Source organism: Cavia porcellus, unplaced genomic scaffold (assembly GCF_034190915.1).
Source record: "Cavia porcellus strain 051 isolate PalLab524CR breed Dunkin Hartley unplaced genomic scaffold, mCavPor4.1 scaffold_23, whole genome shotgun sequence".
Classification (NCBI taxonomy): Eukaryota; Metazoa; Chordata; class Mammalia; order Rodentia; family Caviidae; genus Cavia; species Cavia porcellus.
The window spans coordinates 54,862,875-54,879,691 of NW_026947506.1; the positions used below are offsets into that span (position 1 = coordinate 54,862,875).

Consider the following 16,817-nt stretch of genomic DNA (forward strand, 5'->3'; position numbering starts at 1 on the left):
CCCACAGCTCTGCCTAGTAGTGCGGGACCAATGGGGCCACAGAGAACCTAAGCCCTCAAGAAGCCTTTCCTCCCCCGGCCCCGACTTCTGCCCTTCATCCTGGCCCTGCTCAGGCCCCTGTCACCTGAGCCCAGGCCAGACCGGTGGCTGTGTGGCTATTTTTAAGTCCTCCTCCTTGGCTTGTACCCCACCCCCACAGCTCGGCTCCCACTGGCCACCTGCCCCTCCCGGAATGCTGATTGGCAGTTGGTGGGGGTGGGGGCTGGGGCCAGGCCTGGGTGTAGATAAAGCGGGGGTGCTAGGGAGGTGGCCCTCGCTGTCTGGAGCCCAGGTCCCCTGGCCAGCATGGCCACCCACCGCGTGGTGATGGTCCGCCATGGCGAGAGCTCCTGGAACCAAGAGAACAGGTTCTGCGGCTGGTTCGACGCAGAGCTGAGTGAGAAGGGGGCTGAGGAGGCCAGGCGGGGGGCCCTGGCCATCAAGGAGGCCAAGATGGAGTTTGACATCTGCTACACATCGGTGCTGAAGCGCGCCATCCGTACCCTCTGGACCATCCTGGACGGCACAGACCAGATGTGGCTGCCCGTGGTGCGCACCTGGCGCCTCAACGAGCGGCACTATGGCGGCCTCACGGGCCTCAACAAGGCGGAGACTGCCGCCAAGCACGGCGAGGAGCAGGTTAAGATCTGGAGGCGCTCCTTTGACATCCCACCGCCCCCTATGGATGAGAAGCACCCCTACTATAGGGCCATCAGCAAGGTGGGCCGCTGCGAGGGCCTCAGGGAACTGCGGGGCTGGGCGCCTTGGGGCTGGGATGGTGGGGGCCCGGTGTCCCGCCAGGAAGTGGGAGTGTCCTTGCACCCCCTAGGACCGCCGCTATGCAGGGCTGAAGCCAGGGGAGCTGCCCACCTGTGAGAGCCTCAAGGACACCATCGCCCGGGCCCTGCCCTTCTGGAATGAGGAGATCACCCCCCAGATCAAGGCCGGGAAGAGAGTGCTCATCGCAGCCCACGGCAACAGCCTGCGGGGCATCGTCAAGCACCTGGAAGGTGAGCCCACCTTTGGGGGCCAGAGAGGCAGAGGGGGGAAGGCAGCTGCTCAACTCTCCTTTCCTGAGCCCCGACATGAGGCGGCTTAGCAGATGTGAGGAGCTGACCAAGGCCCAGAACAGAACAAGTTGAGACCACTTAAGAAACAGATGAGTAGGGGATGGGAACTTAGCTCAGCGGCATAAGCTCCTACCTTGCAAGCAGTCATGAGTTTGATGCCCAGTATTGATGAAAAAAAAAGAAAAATAAGAAAATAAAAAAGATGTGTAACATGCAGGCTTCTGTGCAGGACACTGCTAAGATGTCGAGCCAAGCAGGGACGGATGGGCAACACGGGGCACCCAGCCCTGGGATATCCAGCCTGAAGGGCCCAGTCTGGGCTCTGGCTCCAAGTCCTGGTGTGCTGTGGGACCCTGCACAGGCCACTGCGGAGCATGCAGAGCCCGGCACTTTACTCCCTGCCTCTCAATGTGGGGTTCAGCCCAAGCAGGACTCTGCACCCTATACCTCTAGGCAGAGGTAAAACAGTTAGAGGGGTGCAGAACTATGGGACTGCTGAGGATTCAGTTGGGGTTTTTTTTTTGGCATTTTTTCCTTTTTATCAGTACCAGGGATTGCAAGGTAGGCGCTTATGCCGCTGAGCTAAACCCCCAGCCCCGAGGATTCAGTTTTAAAGTGGGGCTCGCACTGAAGAGCAAGGTGGGACGACTAACAGGCCTTGGGGAGCCAGAGTGTGTGTCCAGGGCTGCCTGGATTAGCCTTGGCATGGCCTTCACTCTTGCTGGGGATATAGTGAGGGAGTTGGGTATCCTGGACCTGTCCTGGGGCACTGATGGAGAACCCGAGGTGTGACAATCCACCCTCTCCTGGGTGAAGAGGCACAGTGGTATGACCTCACAGGGAGTGGGGTGGCCCTAACTCTGGGGATTAATCCCAAGGCCACCTGCTCCTTGAGGGCAGGGTGGCACCAAAGCAAAGGTTGCACTGCTATTCTGGGCTGGGGTGTCAGGACAGGCGTGTCAGGTTTCCACTGCGCCCCTGCTCAGAAACTTGGAAACTGAACGGCCCATATCCCTCAGTCTGGCCACTTCACATGGGACTGAGACCTGGGCAGCACCGGCTTAGGTCACAGCTGCTCTCGAGGGTGAGGGCTAGTTGGCCCTGGGCTATTTCTGTAGGCTATGCAGTCTCTGCCTGACCTTTAGGCCACTATGGACTTACTCCCGGGACTAGGTTGGCACGGGGTGTGGGGGGGGCCTGGGGCCTGGCCCTGTGGCCCACAAAGGCTGTGGTGCTCACTGCACGACTGGGCAGCTAAGGATGCTGCTTCCGGGTGCAGGAATGTCAGACCAGGCCATCATGGAGCTGAACCTGCCCACGGGGATCCCCATCGTGTACGAGCTGGACCAGGCACTGAAGCCTACCAAGCCCATGAGGTTCCTGGGAGATGAGGAGACGGTGCGCAAGGCTATGGAGGCTGTGGCTGCCCAGGGCAAGGCCAAGTGAGGGTGATAGGAGCAATAAAGCATCTCTGCATACCACCTTGAGTCCCACGTGACCAGCTGTGCCAGCGCCACAGCCTGCCTGGCTTGTGCCATGAACTGAGGACCCTAGGTGCACACCCACATCACTGGGGCAGCAGTACTGGCTGTTAGGCTGTGCTAGGACAAAGTTCACCCCAGAGCCACCTTCTATGGGGACAGATGAGGCCATGGGGCCTCAAAGCCAAGGGTGGCAGGCTAGGCTTGGTCATCACTTGGTGTCCATCTGCACCCAGTTCCCCTCCACCACACCTGGGCTGCACAGTGGGGTTGAAAGATTTCGGTCACATCTTAAGGTCTGTGTCTCTTCTCATGGCTCACTGGCCACAGGGGTGGGAGGGCATCTGTGTACACACAGATATACCGCACATGCATACCCCCTCCACAAACACCCCAGGCTAAAGTGGATGCAGCCCCAAGTGGGTCCGCTCCTACACAGGCCTGAACCAGAGGCTGGAGATCACCCCAGAATGCCTAGATTTGTTCTTCAGACACTTGGATAGACTGGGGCAGAAAACAGGAGGCAGCAGGCATGGGCCCCAGAATCTAGCCCCAGCCAAGGCGCACACTGGGGCTGGCAGACACAGAGTGAGCCACACAGGACACGCTGTGTCTTTTTGATTTTTCACACACCCAGAGATGGGAGCCTGGTCTCTGCACTGCCACTTCCCGTGGCCTGGACACAGGGACAGGGAAATGGATGTGGTGGGGCAGGCTTGGCAAAGGCCAGCCCCCTGCTCACTGGAGTCACGGTCCACTCTGACTTTGGTCACACATCCTACTGAAGGCAACTAAGTTCACTGTTCCCAAGGGTCATTCTAACTGCAGTGGCCACCACCTCTTAAAGGCCAAAGAGGAAAGAAAAAAGGCTAATTAGAAGGCAGCCTTCAGCTATCCCTGCTTAGAGCCCCCTAGCTTAGTGGTGGTCACTGTCACCAGGCAGGGGTCACCCAGGAATGGCCACAATGTGCTTGGCTTGGCCTCCTCTGGGCCCAGGTCCAGGCTGGCAGGCGACCTCAGAGGCTGCAGCAAGCGTGTCTGGGTTATTGCTCTTCCTGAGTGACGGAGCCTGAGCCACCTAGCAGAGGGTGTCCCACAGCCTCGTCCACCTCAGGTCCCGTCCTGGAGATGCCCAGTGTTAGCTCTGGGGCCTCCTCTCCTCATAACCAGGAAGCCTAGGCCGGGTGGGGACAGAGACTGGGCTCCCCTCACTCAATGAGCTCCACGTAGTTGGCAGGGAACATGCCGAAGTGGCCATCAGGCCCAAAGCCACGCCACCAGCCTTCATCAATCACCTCGATGCCCGTGATGAGGTTCTCGGGGTCAAAGGAGATCTCTGTGTCATCGGCTGCAAGGACGGCAAGCCCAGGTGCTTCATCAGGGTCCGTCCCCTTGTTGACCCCACCCCCCAGCACAGCTTCCTACAGTGTCCCCTTCCTGTTGCCAAGGCCTGCCCCTGAAAGAACTTCGAGCCAGCGTCTAGGGCCAGCTCTCCCATCTGGTGTCTGCCAGGCCATGAGGGGAGCCCAGAGCCAGGCTCCCACCCCACACTCACTTCCACCTGGCATCTCCTACCCTGGCCCCTGGTGCTGGTCCTGAGAGTCCCAGGAGCTCTTATTCCCCACCCTTGGACCGGTGGCTGGACACTCACCTGCCTGGTAGTCGTACAGTGCCCGGGCACACAGCCCCTGCCCACCGAGCCCCTGGCCCTGCATGTAGTGGTCAATGTGCTGAGAGTTGGCGCCTTGCTGCTCCACCTGTCAGGAGTGAGAGGGGATGTCACCCCGGCCCAGGCTGTGACATGGCGGGATCCATGGCACTGGGGGTGCTGCTATTCCCAAGGGCCCACAGCACGGCTGCCTCCCCAAGCCAAGAGAGAGTGCCAATCCCTCCATGCAAGGACACAGCAGCCATACCCGACTCAGCACTGGGCTGCTGCCGTGTCAAACCCCCAAGAGCCCCTCAATCCCAGTGTGCCGTAGAAACCCAGGCCTGTGGCCCTCACTGTCCCGGCTGCAGAACCTACCAGTGGCGGCTCCTCATAGAGGGCCTCCTGCGGCGGGGGCTCCTCATACTCGGCTTCCTCCTCTGCCTGCACTGGACATGGAGGGCTGCTGGGCGCCGGCTCCTCACAGACATCTGTGTAGAGGACATGGCACATCCGCCTCACCTTCCTGCCACCTCCCTCTCCACGTCTGTCCCTCCCGGGGACCCATGGTGCCAAGAGCCTTGCCTGCCCCGGGCCTTGCAGTGGCGAGAGCTGGCTCTCTGCCAAGTGACATCTCCGGCTGGGTGAGCTGCTTCTGCAGGAAAGGACTTCGCAGCTTGCCTGCAAAACCACACATGCTTCAGAAACCAACCACCATCTACACCCAAGCCACAGGGACCAGGGTGGTGAGTGACACCATCACCAGCGAGGTGAAGGCCCCAGCTGTGCTCCTTGCTTACTCGTCCCTGGTCACCCTCTGACACGTCACTAGCTTCGAGGGCCCTGCTCAGGACTCCAGCTTCGCCACCTTGACCTCCCTCATGGCCAAACCCAGAGCGGGGTCCCACCTGGCTGCACACTGGGCATGGAGGTGGTGGACATGGCTCGCTCCTTCTGTTTGAAAATCTCCCGTGGGTGCGCAGCCTGCAGCCCGGTAGACTCCTGGGGACACAGTGGCACCATGGTGAGCTGTTCACCTCCCCATTGCCACCAGAGCAGATAGACCCAGCAGGCTGGGGAGGTGGGGAGCCAAGGGGCCAAGCAGGCTGTCCAGCAGGCTGGACAAGGTGCTCACTGGCACCTCTGATGCATCCATGTGCACCCCAGTTTGCTGCATGGGTCTGGGCTCAGTGTGGATCCAAGATGTGACAGGTATGCGTCCAGACCTGTGAGATCCAGGCCCAAGGGCCACACCCAGACTCACCCACTCTTCTCTGTTCCTTGAAGCCACTTCCTGTGACTGCTCACATGTCCTGCTGGGAAGACCAGGTTGGGGACAGCTGAGGTGCTGTCTCCCTGCCCTGAGGGACTAAGCGAGCACCCAGGCCAGCTTACCTCTGCTGCTCCTGGTAGTGCTGTTCCCGGCGGGCGGCCTCCTGCAGCTCCCGCTCCCTGCGCTCCTGCTCCAGCCGCCGCTGCTCCTCCTCAGCCCGGCGCTTCTCCTCTAGTCGCCGGTTCTCCTCTTCCTTCTGCAGGGACAGCAGCCTGCTCAGCTTGTGCTGTCCCTGGTCTCATGGGTACAAGGCCACGGGTGGACACCACAGCCTAGCAGTCACCTGCTTGTGACTCGGCTGAGCCAGCTGCACATGGCGCCCCCACCCCAGCACTCACCTCAGCTTTGGCCCAGAAGCTGTCTTTGCCAACCCGCTTTATCTCAGACATGGCATTGGTCTTCTGGTACACGGAGCCCTGCAGGCACAGCACAGGCTAGGGTCCTGGCCAGGGGAGGACCAAGCCCAGAGCCAGGGGCCACTGTGCAGCCTACCCCTACCGGTCAGGAGATAGCACCATAAAGTCCACAAAGAGGCCAGGAAGCTGTGTGGCAGGGAGCTGAGTCCTGACATCGCAGGAGGCCCCTCTGGTGGCAGCCAGACCTCCTGCATGAGGCGGGGACCAAGGCAGTGAGGGCCCAATTTGCAGGCCCCGCCAGGCTGCTGCTCAGGAATCCTCGGGAATTGCCACAGAGCCACAGGTCTGCACCAGCTTCCAGCTGTGAGCTCCAGCCAATGCCAGGCCTATAGGCTGGCAGGTTTCTCCCCATTCAGAGGAGCTCTGGGTTTGGGGTCAGCTCTCACACTCCCTGAAGTCAGGCCATGTGGCCAATGCTAGGGCCCACCCAGGTCCTGGTGGTGCGCTGCAGGGTCATAGGTCCCCTGTCAAACACAGCTGGGATCAGATGGCTCCAGGTCACCCAGTCAGACGAGCAGCTGGGTTCGGTGACTCCAGGACTTGGATCCCCAGGCAACAGCAGCAGCACTCACCACCGGGGCCTGTGGGCCTATGTCCTGGAAGCGGCCACTCTCCCTGTGGAAGCTGTAGTTGGCTCCGGAGGCCTTGGCCACCTTCTCCATGATGCACTCGGGCTCTACATCCTCCTCAGCCCGCGCATTGATGGTCACATGGGCCCCCTGCACAGGAAGCAGCGCTCAGAAGATGGCTTCGGGGAAGTCGGGCCGATTCCCGTCGTCTGCACAGCACGGCCCTGCCATGCTGGGCTGGGGCCAGAGACCTGGGGTGCTGGGAACCAGGCCCTGTCCTATGCCACACAGTCCCTGCCACCCAGGCAGCTGCACGAAAGGCCTCCTTCCTTTCTACATTTCTTCATTTTCTACAAAAAACAAGTCACTCATTTCCTCCTGAGAAGCAGGTGAGGACCTCATTCACTGCTCTAGGGAAGCCTGGAAGCCTTGCTGGGGGGCAGCTCAGCGGTGGAGAGCACACCTAGCATGCAGGGAGCCTTGGGTTCTGTTCAGCACTGCAAAAGTAAATGAACCCAAAGTGGGGGTGGGAAGCCTGACAAGAAGCCTGGAAGCCTCTCTGCCAGCTACTAAGACAGAAAAGCTGAGGCTGTCCAAGACAGCGGCAGAGTCTCCTGGCAGCAATCAGGGGATGCAAAGTCACCCGACTAGAGAGCTACACATGACTTCCACCAAAAATGCTTTTGAAATTGAGTCCTGGTGCTGCTGTGAGACACCTGCCATGGATACTTGCAGAGAGGGACTAGACAGAAACCCATGAAGGGATGCACATTGGGGTGGTGGCACAGCAACCTTGACCTTTCTCCAAGTCCTGACAACCCCATTGCACTGATTCATAGACAATACAGAACTAGGGTGCGGCCCTGCCCATAAAGTCAGCTCCAGCATGGCCCTTTTCCCTGCTCTGCTGAGGATACCTCCCTGCCTCCCGACCCTGCAGGCCGGGGTGAGTGGGCCAGGGCAAGTATGTGTGATTGTGACGGCTTGCTCCTGATCAAAGCTCCCTCACAGCTGGGGAACCTGATCTATTGGGGCCCTCCTGGGTAGCAGGGAGGTCTCAGCTCTCACCTTGAGGAAGTTGGCCATGGTGCTGACATGGTTGGCGCATGCTCCCTTCCGCACATCATTCACGCCCTCGCCTGTCTGCAATGCAAGTTTGCCCAGAGTGACCTAGGCCTCTTCCCCAGCCACTTCCCCTTCCACAAGTTCCCATGCACCCAGCAGCTTCACCTCTCCCAACCTAAGCACAGCTGAGGCTGCTGGTGTTCACTGTGGGGCGTTTTCCCAGCCCCCAGGGAGTTGTGCTCTGCAGAGGGCCCCTGACCCTACAGCCCACCAGACTCTCTGTACTCTAACCTGAGGGAATGAGCCAGAAACTTCTCATGACCAGTTTTACAGCTTTTGCAGGAATAATTCTGTGTAGTAACAGCAGTTACTTCTTTTTTTTCCCCTGAGACAGGGTATCACTATATAGTTCAGGTTGGCCTTGTACTCAGGATATATATATATATATAGCCCAGCCCATGTGATCCTCCTGCCTCAGCCTCCCAAGCGCTGGGATTTCAGGCATGCACAACCATGCCCTGCTTTAACACTGGTTATTCTTTAGCTCACTGTAAATTCACTGACACTTCAGCTCATTTCCCAGCTCACAGGTGTTATCTATTAAGTCATGCCAGTAAAACACTGCTCCTGAAGTCATGTCAAAGCAGGAAAAGACAGGGGACTTTCCCTGGTCACACAAAATGAGAGGGGTCCACGTACCCAGTTGATGAGGACAAACTTGGGCAGGCCAGAGTTGGGGTCCTTCACCCTGCAAAAGGCGTACATCACCTTCCCGCTGTTGAGCTCCTCCACCAGCTCCTCCAGGCCACCCTCTGCAGAGTCACAGCAAGGGTCAGCGTGACAGCTGGCTGCCAGCCCCCTGTCCACCAGGGCTCCTCTCTCCATCCACTTCAGAACCCCCCTGGGGCTGGGTAGCGCAGGTGGCACAGTGCCTGCCCACGGTGTTTGTGGTTCCATGTGCTATCCTCAGGCCAAAAAAGAAATCAAACTCCTGGGTCCCACCCCAGCCAGGCAGACCGGGCAGAGCTGGCAGAACCCAGGGACCTCCCTTGCTTGACAGACACCTCAGGTGACATTTGAGTCACACTAGTTTAAAAACTACTCCTCTAAACCCACAAACAACTGTGGAAATGGAAAATAAATGTCATCTCCACTGCAGACCAGATACCAGACTTGCAAATGGCTCTCCATACCAGCTGTACGGTTACCTAGACCCCATGAAGAGCCCTAGACATACATGTCCTCTGGGGGTCAGGGTCACCACGAGGGCCACACCTTTCAGTGTCCTGTATCTGACATCGCTCTCCCGCTCTGCCCAGGCTGTTCCCCTGCTGTCCCCCCTCCCCTACCCCCCGGCCTCCCTGCTTGGAGGAACAGGCAAGTGCGGAGCTGTGGGCTGCACAGAACATGGGCCATCAACATGCTGTGCTTGCAGCAGAGTCCAGCATGATGCCACCAGGACAGGAGCAGGAACCTCAGATTGCTGAGCCCTGCGGTTCCCAGGCAGCCACTGCGTCACGTGAGAGGACCATTCAACATAATCCTTCCAGAAAGAGGCCGAGGCCGAGAGAAGAGCATGCGGAGGGAGAGCTTCCTATCAACAGCAGCAGAAAACCACATTGGTCTAGCTAAGCAGGGAACATTCCAGGCGCTATATGGGACAATGAAACCAGGTCCTGCTTGGGACCGGGAGTGGGGTAGGCCAGGCATAGCCTTCAGCCTGGAGGAGCCAGGGGAACCAGCTGATGTGCAGGTCTCACCCCAGCATCTTTGGCTCAGCCTACCTGCCAGTCCCTGCCCAGTGGTGGCCAGGAACCGGTCCCCTGACCCCAAGAACCCCAGTAGAGTCCCTATTGCTACCTGCAGAGATGCAGCCTCTCCCAGGAATTCTGGGGCTGTGTGCACTTGCCCAAGGCCAGGGCAGGATACAACTGTAGGCCTTCCCTACTCGAACCAGCTATGAGACTGGCATCTTCCAGCTGCAGCCCAAGGTGCAGGCTGTGAGCCAGAAAGGGCTGCTGCTTGCCCCACCCTCCTCACAAACCTGGGATACAGCAGTGCTGCCTGTGCCCAGGCCAGGAGACCTGAGTAGAATGTGTGCTTCACTCAAAAACACCTGAAACCCACAATGTACAATGCTCTGGCCACCAGCTTGCCTGGCATTAGCCTGTACCCCAACAAGCAGCCAGGGAACCCTCAGTGGCACAGAGCCACCCACTCTCCTACAGGGAGGCATCATCACAGCTCAGCCACATGCAGGGGTCACCTGACTCCCAGAGTTTCCTTTGTCCTACTGCAATGGTTAAAAGCCAGGTGAGAGGAACCAGTGATCCTCACAGCGCTCTCCCCTTCCCGCTGCTCATTCCTGGAGCTGAGCCCCAGTGGGCCACACTCACCCCCAGTGCCGGCCACACGGATGTCATTGCTGTTGCCCTCGTAGGTAAAGAGAGCCCTGAAACAAAACACAAGCTGGGTCAGGGGCTGGCGGCTCTGTCACTCATCAGTGCAGCATAGCAGTGCACACATGCCCTGCCTGCCCTGCCAGCCCTGTCCTGCTGGGACTTGCGGAACAGGTTCTGCAACAGGCTCTGGGCAGCTGACTACCCTGGGGCGGGAAGTTCACAGCCACTCACAGGAAAACATAAGCCATGGAGTCTTAGAATGACTTTCTACAAGTTCACATGTGAGATGCTCACCCAGCTATGGGTGCAGGAATTTGAAGACGAAAGATGCCTCCACAAGCATGAACCCAAAGCACCACTATGGAGGAGGCAGAACAGGAAGAGGACACTGAAGCAACCTCCCGGGCTGCCTGTAAGTCTCCTCCTACCCTCCTTCTTTGGCAGTATTGGAAATGGAACCCAGGGCTTTGCCCAAGCTAGATAAACACTCTATCACCGAGGTACACCCATGGCCCTCCTGTAAGACTGGAAAAGATTGTGCCTTATAAACTTGTGCTTCAGTGGTGGTGAGACATCATTAAATCTGAGCCATGGAAAGGCTCTGAATCAGAACAAAGATCACCCAAGAGCATTCCTAAAGTGCTGCCTGGTATGGTGGTATAGCACTTGAGAAGCTGAGGCAGGAGGATAGCCTCAATCTACATAGTGAGTTCAAGACCAGCTTGAACTACATAGTGAGACTCTGTCTTAAAAACACCAAAGAAAAAATTTATAAAAAGAACATTCCAGAAGAAGTGGTCACCAAGAGGCATGCTATGCATGAGGCTCCCACAGTGAGTCCAGCTGCCAGCACTAACTCCACACTGAATCACCTCCACCTCCTGGTCTGGCAAAGGCCAAACCACGGTCACCTCCCAGTTAGGGATGGAAGCTCTGGAGTAAGGGACTTGTTGGTGCTACTGGGCAGCGTGTATGCCAGGAAAGGATCAAAGAAATCAGACCTAGTCAGTGGTAGGTTACAAAGAAAGAGCCAACACTTCCCAGGAGAGGAATCACAATCCAGCAGGAGCCACACTCAAGAGAAAAGACCACAGAAACGGGAGAAAAATGGAGGGCTTTGGTGGTGAACCTGCAGTGTGATGATGCAGTTCCAAAGTTTCACCATCACTGACTCAGGAGGTAGATGTAGGAAGTAGGCGCTCAGCCTGTTGCTGGAGTCTTTAGAGGAAGAAGCCCTTTCCTCTTGATGGCCATAAACCCTGGCTGCTGTGGCATGGGGACTGGCATGAGCAGCAGGGAACAGAAGTTGGTAGCTTGGCTCTCCTAAGGAGGGACCTGGCACCTAATAAGGCCAAGCTCACTGCCTGCTGCCTACACCTCAACTCATCCCCCAGCCCTGAAGCTCCACTTTTAACCACCTTCAAGAATGTTCCCAGCTCAGAAGCTCATTTCTACCCTCTATGTAGTTCCACCCTTCTTTCAGGCCAGCAGAGGAAACAGTGCTCAGGCCCAGGCATGGCAAGGTGTGTGGGGTGCCACACACCTTATCACTCTTTCCAAATATGTGCGCTGAGGACTTACTATTTACGAAAGGCCCCGCCCAGGGAACTGACCTTCCAACAGGAGACAAACCACATACCTAAAGCAAATGTCCTGTGCAGCAGGCACAGGAAGTGACATATGAACCACATGAGAACAAATCATGCCAAGATCTGGAGGGAGAAGGCTGGAGACAGATCCAAGATGGCGAGCAGAAGTGCCAGCCTCAAGGCCTCATGCAATGCTACTTGCACTTTGTGAAACCCTTCACCAAACTGGAGGCCACATCTGCCTCCTCTGATGTTCTCCAATTTTTCTGTACGCTCAGTCCAGCCTTCACCCGAGCACTGAATCCATGTAACGACTCCATACCAGGGACAGGGGAAAGACAGGGCCCACTGCCCTCCTTCTAGTGAAGGCAAAGGTGACAAGGAAACCAGGGAAATTTCTGGCATGTGCACAGCACACAGCTGAAGGAAGTGAAACGGGAATCCAGGAAGGTGACCTCAGAGCAGAGGTGAAGGCTGAGGAGCCACCTGCTTGACTAGAAGTGTGTTCCAGGAGAGGGAGCAGCAAGGGGAAGGGCTCTGAAGAGGAACCAGCTTGCAAGTTTGAGGAAGAGAAAGATGGCTGAGAGCGGCGGTGAACAGGTGTGGTGAGTGTGGTAAGCAGGAGGGGCAGTAGAGCAAGGAGCCTGGGCTTTATTTAACGTGCAACAGGAAGCCACCGCAGTTCTGGGCAGGGAAGTGAGATGGTCCAGATACTGCTCAGTTAATGACTGGGGACCTGCCAAACGCTCTGCTGAGTAACTACATCCAATAACTGTGGCAAAGAGGAGCAGGCCAGGGGCCAAATCAGAATCCCACAGAGCTACAGGAGGCTGGGGGTGATGAGGGCAGCATGGCTGTCAGGCAATGAGTATAGTAAGAGAGCTCAGCATCCTCAGGGGGAGACAGCAGGTCAGCCCCAGCCTGGGTGGCAGGAGGAAGCCTGCACTGCCAGCTGGTTGTGGGGCATCCTCCTGGAACCAGCGACAGTTCCTGAGAAGACTGAGATGCCATGGAGGTACAGAGGAGACAAGAACGCAGCCAAAGGGAGGTGGCTGTGGCTGATGACAGCAGCATAGCCTAGCTGGGCAACAGGAAAAGGCCCCACAAAAACCCACTACAGGGGCAGGGGCAGGAGAGAAGGCCTGGGTGCTGGCCACGGGGTGGTCCCTCCACAGCTCCACCTCTCAGATCCCTTTTCTATTCCCCAGGGTTGGTCACTCCATCTTACTCAGCATATTTCTCAGAAATGAAAGTGCTAAAAACTGGTCAGCGCAAACAATTTAACCAATGGGAAAATGAAAGAAAATTACCATATAAAGCCATGCATGCTGCAGAGAGTTGATCTGTGTAGGGGCTGCCAGGGTTACCCCCAGAAACTTAGATCCACACTCCTGCTACTGCAAGCTCCAATAGCTGCATGGTAAGACCTTTATTCTGACCCACAGCCTAGAATACAACCTGGGCTGGTGAAGGGAAGAAGAAACCTTCTTCCTGAACAGGTGGCCAGCAGCCTACTTTTATCTTCCTATGACTCTGACACAGGAAAGAGAAAGCGACGTCCTGACAACCATATTGGCAGTGAAGCAGGGACCCAGCACTCTGGGCTTTTTGTCAGCCTCCAGCGCAAGCTCCTGTCCCCAGCCCGGGACCTGGACGCCAGCAAAGGCCCTTCTGGGTGAGGGGCTGCAGAGGTCCCTTTCTCCAGGGAAGTCGGGGCCGGCAGGCACCAGCGAGCCGAGTATCCTACCCGGAGCCCCGCCAGGCGGCGCGCGGCGACCAGGGAGGGTCACGGCACCTCGCTGGCGCAGGGAGAGAAGGTGGGGAGCCCGACGCCCCCTGCACCCGCTCCTCCTACGCCCCCAATATTCCCTGCCCGCGGCCCACCAGTCAGTTGGGGACTTCTCGTCGACCACCAGCCCGTAGGCCTCCTGCAGTGCCGGCCCGTTCCGGCTCAGGTTCGCCGCCATGGTCCGTCCCGCGGTCCCCAGCAGTAGCTGCCGCAGCTTTCCGACCAGCCACCCCCGACAGCCGGAAGCCCCGCCCAGTGGCCGGAAGCCTCGCCTCTGTCGATCGGAAGCCCCGCCTCGGAGGCCGGAAGCGGAAGTGGAGGCGGGGGCAGTCAGTGAGTTCGGGTATGTTGTCTGCTGGTCGGCTGTCAGGGGTATCACCCGGGTCATTGCTTTGAGCTCTCACACATTCTGCTCTAATTGGCACAGTTAAAGCACTTCTTCGAGAGTTCTCAGATTCACGAGGCCTCCGGACGGGATTCACCGAGCGTGTTTTGGATCATCAGAATTCTGATCTATGCGTACATCAACGAATACGTGAATAAATGTTAGGTGACGATTGCACTGCAGCTTTTGTGCTTTTTACTCTTATTTGTGTTTTTTCCCTGAGCAATTTAGTTGAGGCCAGATGATGGAGGTCACAAGACAGCCCATGTCCTGCGTCACCTCCACATGGGGGTGACTGCTCTGCCAGGAAGAGGCCCATCTTGTCTCTATCCACTCACTTACAGGAAGCGCCAGTTCTTTCCATCTACAAATGTGCCCACACTTTCATCTTCCCGCCTACCTGAAGGGGAAGGGGCTAAGACAAATACAGCTCACCACTTCCTTCCTGGCCATCAGGAAACAACTCCATCTACTTGGCCGCCAGGGCTCATCCTGGGGTTCCAGGACCCCCAGGAAGTCTGGAAGCTAGTTTGAACATTTCAGTCAAGCTCAGGAGATCCTACCCTTGATATAGGACATGTGCAGGAACTTGTTTCAATAGTGGAAATTAAGACAATGACTTTATAGACAAAAGCTTTGAATGGAAGAGAGAATAGGGAAAGAGTTTCAGTTTTTGAAGGAAAATAAGCAAAGAGGGTACAGGTCTGGTAGAGATCAGACGGGTACATTAACAAAACAATGGGTCTAGTTTTTATGGTTTCCCTGAGGTTAAAGCTAGTAACTTTCTTCAGGGGCTAATATGGCTTTTCTCCCTCCTGGTTTTAGAGTATTTCTTCATAGTGTGAAATATGTATTAGCAGCTATTTTTGATGATAAAAAAAGAGGTTACGGGGCCAATGCATTCCATACATTATTAGCAAGCCCAAACGGGGAGATGGCTCCATGTTAAGTAGGTGACACATTGTTATGGCTGTGTCTAGATCTCCCTCCAGAGCCTCATGCAGTCATAGGGGCGTTTTCAGGGGTCCCTGAATCTAGAGTGTGGGAGGCTGGGATTGACTCATGGGGCAATGCTAGGATGAAGGACACTAGGATTCAGGATGGGAGTGGTACTCATTCTAAATAGCCTAGATAAGCAATAACAGAGCTGTGGTGGTCCCTTGTTGATTTGCTGCCTTTTGCCCACCATGAACTGTTTCTCCTCTGTGATGCCTGTCTACCATGCTACCCTGCTTTGGAGCCAACTGATTATGGACTGAAATCTCTACAACTGTGAGCTAAATAAACCTTTCCTCCCTTAACTTGTGGGTGTTGAGTATTTTGTCTCAGCAAAAGTAACTAAGATATACATATAGATCAAGGTCTAAGAATCCATGTCTCCTGTCCCAAGAGGGTATATGTCCTATTTCACCCTTATCTGAAATCAGGTTGTGCAAACCAAAGGAGCAGGTCCCTATGTTCTGGAATTAGATCAGCTCAGTGTGATGACTGGACTCATCCCTGTGGGAAAAGCAGGAAAACCCAGAGTCCATGGAGAGAAGGCTGAAGGGTCTCATGGCGGGATCTAGAGATGTGCATAGCTTCCTCCTCCTACTCGTGTATGAGGATCTGATTCAGCCTTGAACATTACAAGTGCTTATCAATACTTTGATAATGCCACTTAACAAAATTGGAAAATTATGATGGCCAGGTAGCAGTGACAATCTTACTTGCAGAACCAATCCCTGGAGATTAGACAGATTGGGGAGGGGGGAGCATGGTGAGGGTAGGGTCTGAGAGGCGGCTATTGTGCTCTTTGGCAATACATATACAAGAGGCAGCTTTATGTTGCCTCCCAATGTGCAGCCTGGCTGAGCAGCTATCCTTGAGAATACCCTGTTACATGCAGCTGGGTGCCATCAAGCTCACCAGTCGGTTGGGGACTTGGGAGAACCGAGAAGAGGGAGACTTAGTTTTAAGCAAAGTTGAGGAAGCCTGATAGGTTTTGTAGATTCTTGGTAGCTTTTTTGTTCGTTGTTTTAAATACAATCTATGAACAGAGCAAAGCAAGGTTATAAGGGCCATGAAACCAGCAAACTGACCTCAAGGAGTGAACACCAAGTCCTTCCTCCTCTTACTGGTGGGCAACAGGTGAAGCAGCCGCCTCTGGAAGGAATGCTGTTCAGGAGGGACTATTCTTCCTGCCTGCACAGCATCACGCTGCTATCTAAGGGTGCTGATAGCCACATCCTCCAATTTTCAGAGCATGAGCCTTTATGGCTAGATGTAGAACCGCTCCAGCCCTTATCTAGCACTGCAAGGGAGGAAGTACGTGCCAATCAAAGAACCAGCCTTGAGAAGGGAGGAGAAATAAGTGATTCCACTGAGCACAGGACTGGCTCTGTCTTTCAGTACCATGGACAGACCCTAGGCAGGCCTGCAGGCAAGGCCTATGAGCACCTCTGACACTGACGGAGGCTTTCTTCTGAATTTCAGAAAGAAATCAGGCCATTCTTGAGCAACTGCGGTGAGGCAGTGTGGAATTCTATAGACTGCTCAGTTATGATACACCAGGCCTGGTGGGCAAAGCACTCTGGCATTTTAATCCTTTGCCAGATTTTCACTTTAGTAACATTCTTGAAGTTCCTGGGCCTTCCTGGAGCCTGACAGAGAACCCAAACCTCAGCTCCACTCAACAAACTCAGAAGCTTCAGAGGATGTTAAGAGTTACTGAATGAGCCGGGTGTAGTGGCTCATGCCTGTAATCCCAGCACTTGAGAGTCTGAAGTAGGAGGGTAGTTGTGAGTTTGAGACCAGCCTGGGCTACAAAGTGAGCTCAAGGCTAGCCTGAACTGAATAGCGAGACCCTGTCTCAAAAAAGACCAAAAAAAAAAAAAAAAAAAGTTACTGATTTAACACAGATTAATTGCTTAAGATCGCTCACCTTCCTGATCATTGATTCAGAGGAAAAAAAAGCCACATTATTCCCAGGTGTGTGTGTGTTGATAAGATCTCACTCTGCAATTCGGGCTGGACTTATTATATAGCCCAA

General features: G+C 55.8%; 2 protein-coding genes and 1 long non-coding RNA gene across 6 annotated transcripts; 2 read left to right on the forward strand and 1 right to left on the reverse strand.

Annotated features, from left to right (window-relative positions):
* The first annotated feature begins 287 nt into the window (after positions 1-287).
* Positions 288-2,590, forward strand: Pgam2 (phosphoglycerate mutase 2). Its single transcript, XM_003465826.4, has 3 exons — positions 288-759; positions 869-1,049; positions 2,389-2,590. Exons 1-3 carry the CDS (start codon positions 346-348, stop codon positions 2,553-2,555), a joined length of 762 nt encoding a protein of 253 aa, XP_003465874.1. The 5' UTR covers positions 288-345; the 3' UTR covers positions 2,556-2,590.
* A 605-nt stretch (positions 2,591-3,195) lies between these two features.
* Dbnl (drebrin like) lies at positions 3,196-13,643 on the reverse strand. Of its 4 annotated transcripts, none has more exons than XM_005001926.4 (13): positions 13,497-13,643; positions 10,018-10,073; positions 8,321-8,433; positions 7,625-7,699; positions 6,560-6,706; positions 5,910-5,987; positions 5,634-5,767; positions 5,503-5,551; positions 5,147-5,240; positions 4,824-4,919; positions 4,617-4,729; positions 4,242-4,347; positions 3,196-3,938 (listed from the first exon to the last, which is right to left on the reverse strand). In XM_005001926.4, the coding sequence occupies exons 1-13, from the start codon at positions 13,577-13,579 to the stop codon at positions 3,799-3,801; spliced, it is 1,284 nt and encodes a 427-aa protein (XP_005001983.2). In that variant the 5' UTR covers positions 13,580-13,643; the 3' UTR covers positions 3,196-3,798. The 4 variants fall into 4 exon arrangements, with proteins under 4 accessions (XP_005001983.2, XP_003465876.1, XP_063090519.1 ...); XM_003465828.4 differs by having other exon boundaries at positions 5,503-5,554; XM_063234449.1 differs by lacking the exon at positions 4,824-4,919.
* Positions 10,280-13,963, forward strand: LOC106026754 (uncharacterized). The gene is made up of 3 exons (XR_001200341.2): positions 10,280-13,032; positions 13,155-13,744; positions 13,829-13,963. It is a non-coding gene; the product is annotated as an uncharacterized LOC106026754 (long non-coding RNA).
* The last annotated feature ends 2,854 nt before the right edge of the window (positions 13,964-16,817 follow it).

Coding starts and splice junctions, on each gene's coding strand:
- Pgam2 (XM_003465826.4), top strand. CDS start 346: ATGGCCACCCACCGCGTGGTGATGGTCCGCCATGGCGAGAGCTCCTGG. Junction 760..868: donor ACTATAGGGCCATCAGCAAG/GTGGGCCGCTGC, acceptor TGCACCCCCTAG/GACCGCCGCTATGCAGGGCT. Junction 1,050..2,388: donor CATCGTCAAGCACCTGGAAG/GTGAGCCCACCT, acceptor TTCCGGGTGCAG/GAATGTCAGACCAGGCCATC.
- Dbnl (XM_003465828.4), bottom strand. CDS start 13,579: ATGGCGGCGAACCTGAGCCGGAACGGGCCGGCACTGCAGGAGGCCTAC. Junction 5,555..5,633: donor CACTACCAGGAGCAGCAGAG/GTAAGCTGGCCT, acceptor TGGTCTTCCCAG/CAGGACATGTGAGCAGTCAC. Junction 4,348..4,616: donor TCTATGAGGAGCCGCCACTG/GTAGGTTCTGCA, acceptor CACTCCTGACAG/GTGGAGCAGCAAGGCGCCAA.